Consider the following 4358-nt stretch of genomic DNA (forward strand, 5'->3'; position numbering starts at 1 on the left):
ACAGCAGAAAAAAGCAAAGGGGGACACAAACTATGACAGCCATATATATATATATATATATACAGAGAGAGAGAGAGGCAGACAGATACATATAGAGACACAGATAGGGAGAGGTAAAGAGAGAGAGAGAGCAAGACCCACAAAGTGGCAGATAGGGAGACTGTGAAGGGGAGAGGCGAAAAAAACACACAGAGAGCAGACAAGACGCTAAGGAAAGAAAGACAAAGCCACAAACACAAGAGGCTGAAGAGGAAGACACAGAGAAGGAGACAGACATATATATATATATATACATATATTGATTTGTTTATTTATAGGGAGAGAGAGAGAAATACGGAGAGGTGGAAACAGAAGGCGAGACAGAGATAGAGAGGTTGAGAGAAGAAGAGGAAAAGACAGAAAGAAGAGAATTCGCTTAGTTCTTGCGGTGTACGTACAACTGGACATGCAGCGATCATCGCTAAGATCTCCGGTACCCTTGAGATTATTGGATCTGCAGTATTGCTTGCAAGAAGAATTAAAATGCCAGATATCAGAGACACCAATTCTTTAACGTCCCCTGCAGGGGGCGCGTACACCCCAGAGCATCGAGCAGCATAAGCCTGTACAGCCGCAAAAAAAGAATAGAGTAACTAACTAATTAAATATGCATATATATATATATATTAATAGCATAAAACAGAAACAAACGGAAACGATGACAAGCAAACAAAGAAAAAGAATTACGAATAAGCCAAATAAAATAACCAACGCCAAATGGAAAAAACACAGAAGACAAAAAACGCAAACACAATGCAGCAGCAGCAGCAGTAGCAGCAGTAACAGCAGCGCCAGTAGAAACAGCAGCAGTAGTAATAGCAGCACCAGCAGCAGCAATAGCAGCAGCAGCAGCAAGGATATCGACATAGACACCCAGCCCCGGACATATGCATGCATGGAAATCCTCCTATATGCCAAATGCATGCTCATCCACACAAATACATATATATGCATATATATATGTACTAATGCTGCAGCAGTTTATTCAACTAACCCGCAGATTTTTTAGCTGCACCTCCGTGGCGTAGGCCTTCTTAAGAAGGGACCCCATGCTGGCCTCTATGCTGCGTATGCATGTATAAAGAGACAGAGACAGCTATACATCTAAATATATGAATATTGGGAATAGAGGCAGATATAAAATACATAGACAGAGACAGAGATAGAGTTAGATGGAGATAGAGGTCTCTTGACAGTGTTGTTGTTGCATTTCGATTGTCTCTTTTTCATAATTACTACTACACCCAGAAAAGCAATTTCAGCATATTTTGCTGCTATAGTACTACGCACATATATCCTGCAGCAGCAGCTGCAGCAGCAGCTGCCGCAGCAGCTGCAGCAACACGGCCACGCGCTGCTGCTGTTGGTGCAAGCAAAGTCTCTGTTGCTGTTTCCGTTTCTGCTGCTTCTGCTGCTTCTGCTACTGCTACTTCTACTGCTTCTGTTTCTGCCGCTGCTGCTTCTGCTGCTGCTGCTTCTGCTGCTTCTACTGCTGCTTCTGCCGCTGCTTCTGCTGCTGCTGCGTCTGCTGCGTCTGCTGCTGCTGCTTACGCTTTGTTTTCATATTCAAGACGGTTTCTCTCTGCGTTGACAGTCTTATAGAGGTACTCCCAGTCCTGACTGTTGCGTTGCTGAGCCTACGAATACCCCAAGGCAAACAAAAGCAAGAAAAAAAATAAACATAAAAAAACAGAAACCGCTGTTAAGATAATCCCACAAGAGGTACCTGCAGCAACGGTAGCAAAAAATGCAGCAGCAAATGCGCCAGCAGCAGCAAGTGCAAGCGCAGCAGCAGCTGAATCAGCAGTAGCAGCAGCAGCTTCAGGTGCAGCAGCAACTACAGCAGCAGCAGTAGCGTACAGAAGATGGCGTTGAGTTTGTGCTGCGAGGGCGAGTGGAGCACCCTATGTACCCGCGAAGTGGAGGCAGAGAAGAACTGATCGTAGGGAGAAAGCAGAGAAAGAAGAGAATAAACAAGGTTTTAGGCAAATATAATGCAAAATAATATGTATTTGTATTAAATACAAATAGCATGCGCAAATAAAGACAGAAACAAACCCTAAAAATAGCATTAAATTCTAATCACAAGCCCTAAAAACAAAATTAACAACGCAACAAACGACAAAAGATACCCGCAGATACGATTCTCCACGATTAGAAACAAAACAAAGAGAGGAAGGAAAGGAGACAATATAAAACAAGCAGGAAGAGAAGCAGAAGGGACAAAAGAAGAAACAAAGAAACAAACAGAAACAGAGAAAGAAAGAGATAAACACGCAGCAAGACGAGGCACACAGCAGCAGAGAGAGAGCTAGACCAAGCAGTAAATAAAGAAACAAGCAGATGCAAAAAGAAGTCTACAAAACAAAGCGCAAAGCAGGAAAGAGAGGCGGAAAAGGACGAAGGAACATGAAGGGATAGAGGAAGTAAAGCTGCATGTACCCCTCCTGCGGCTTCTCGGCTGTCTTGGCAGCTCGAGCCCTTTTGTAGAAAGCGCTGCAAAGCGCATCATCTTGTCTGGCTAGCTGCATAGACACCCCAACAAAGAGAGCACAGCAGGAAGGTATTTGCTATTATTGCTGTTTGTAGTTTTGTCTCCTCTAGGAGTACAAGCAGGTGATGGGAGAGGCGGGCTAGCTAGGCGAGGCGACGGTGGGGTTGTTGTCGCGCTGAGTGTTTACGTTTGCTGAACCCTAAACCCTAAACCCTAAACCCTCGAGCTGAGATCAACTGCCCCTTTCGCCTCACCATTTCGGGTCATCCGCTGGCATGCACGAAGCCTGAAGCCAGCAGTTTTCAGGGCCTTAAATAAATGATTGAAATATGGAAAGAAGAAACCCAAATTTGCCTCTAGGATGTCCTTTGGGGTGTATATACAGCTCGATTGATGCAGCTGGTTTTGAGGTACAGCGCAGCAGGCCGCAGGAAGCGGGAGAGTAGAGGGAGGGAGAAGAATAAATATGCTATTTTAGAAGATAAAATTATAAAAACCGAGGAAAAGAAGAAGAAACGCAAATTGTTTCTGCTTTTATCCGTGTCGCCTCCGCCTGAAAATTGAACAAACCATTGGCCTTACCCGCCCGATGTGTTGTGATGCTTGCAGAGTCAGCTGCGGGAAGGCGTCAATTTTGTCCGTATAAATGCATTTAAGTGAGTTTTTAAATCAAATATGCATGCAAGTATCCTTTTTTAATTATTAAAAACAAAAAAAATATTTTTAAAACTCCTTGGGGCCCCGCCTTCGCCTCCCTCGCAGGCGTACTGCATCGCCAACTGTCTCGATGGTCTCTGTTCCTTCTCCCATGTTCTCTTCTTCGTTCCCCTTGCACAATAAGAAAGAAATTCTGAAGCCACAGTCCTTTTTAATTATTCTTTTCTCCTAACAAAGACTCGCGATAGCCGCTGCAACGATAAGCAGACAGCAGCTCTTACACTGTAGCAGGAGAAGAGACAGAAGACATTTAGTATGGCTGCACGATGTAGACCCTAGAACGGTGTATAGTACTTTTTAAGTGATGTTCAATGCTTCATCTCTTCAGGTGAGGCTTATCCTATGTGTTTATTATCTCTTTACTGCAGCAGGAAGAGAGACAGCACAGAGCAGTAAAGGGGTTGGTTTGCTAGGTTTAGGCCTGTAGAGGCCCCTGTTGAGGGCTCCCACAAAGAGGGCCCCTTTTAGAGACCCCCATATGGCTTTAGCAGCCCCTTTCCGGGGCTCTCATATGGCTTTAGGCGCCCCTATTGGGGCCTACTTGGGGTCCCCGTAGGGCTTTGGGGTCCCCAATAGGCCCATTGGGGCCTATTGGCGACCCCCATATGGCTTCAGGGGCCACTTTTGGGGGATCCCATAAAGGGGGCCTCTTTATCTATTGGGACCCCTATTGGGGGCCCCCATAAAGGAGGTCCCATAAGTTATTGAGGCCCCTATTTGGGGAACCCATGAAAGGGGCCCCATAAGCTCTAGTTCTAGTCTGAGAGTAGTTGAACGAACCCCTTTGGTGCTGTCTCCTGTTTCTTCTTTTGTTGAAATAAACAAAAAATAGACATAGCATTGCAGGCAGCAACCTTGGCGTATCTTCAGGGGCCTTTGTTCCCGGTGCACGTCTTCAGTGTCTTTGCTTATTCTCTTGGAACTCTAACAGCAAGAGGCTAAGAAATGCCTTCTCTATTGCAACACCTATTTAAATGGAAAGTCTACATATATGTATATGATTAAATATGTATATATGTATGCATGTATATCGACGTCCACATATATATATATATATATATATATACATATGCTGCCTTTGTTAGGATATCACGTAAATAGGCTCATG

General features: G+C 44.6%; 1 protein-coding gene across 1 annotated transcript; it reads right to left on the reverse strand.

The window, feature by feature from the left end:
* Positions 1-1525: 1525 nt before the first annotated feature.
* On the reverse strand, positions 1526-2790 carry EAH_00064070 (hypothetical protein; the record flags this gene model as incomplete). Its single annotated transcript, XM_013393021.1, has 3 exons — positions 1526-1676; positions 2482-2564; positions 2788-2790. 3 exons carry the CDS (start codon positions 2788-2790, stop codon positions 1526-1528), a joined length of 237 nt encoding a protein of 78 aa, XP_013248475.1.
* Between the last annotated feature and the right edge of the window lie 1568 nt (positions 2791-4358).

The sequence above is a fragment of the Eimeria acervulina genome, genomic scaffold (genome assembly GCF_000499425.1).
Source record: "Eimeria acervulina Houghton genomic scaffold, Eah_scaff1927, whole genome shotgun sequence".
Classification (NCBI taxonomy): domain Eukaryota; phylum Apicomplexa; class Conoidasida; order Eucoccidiorida; family Eimeriidae; genus Eimeria; species Eimeria acervulina.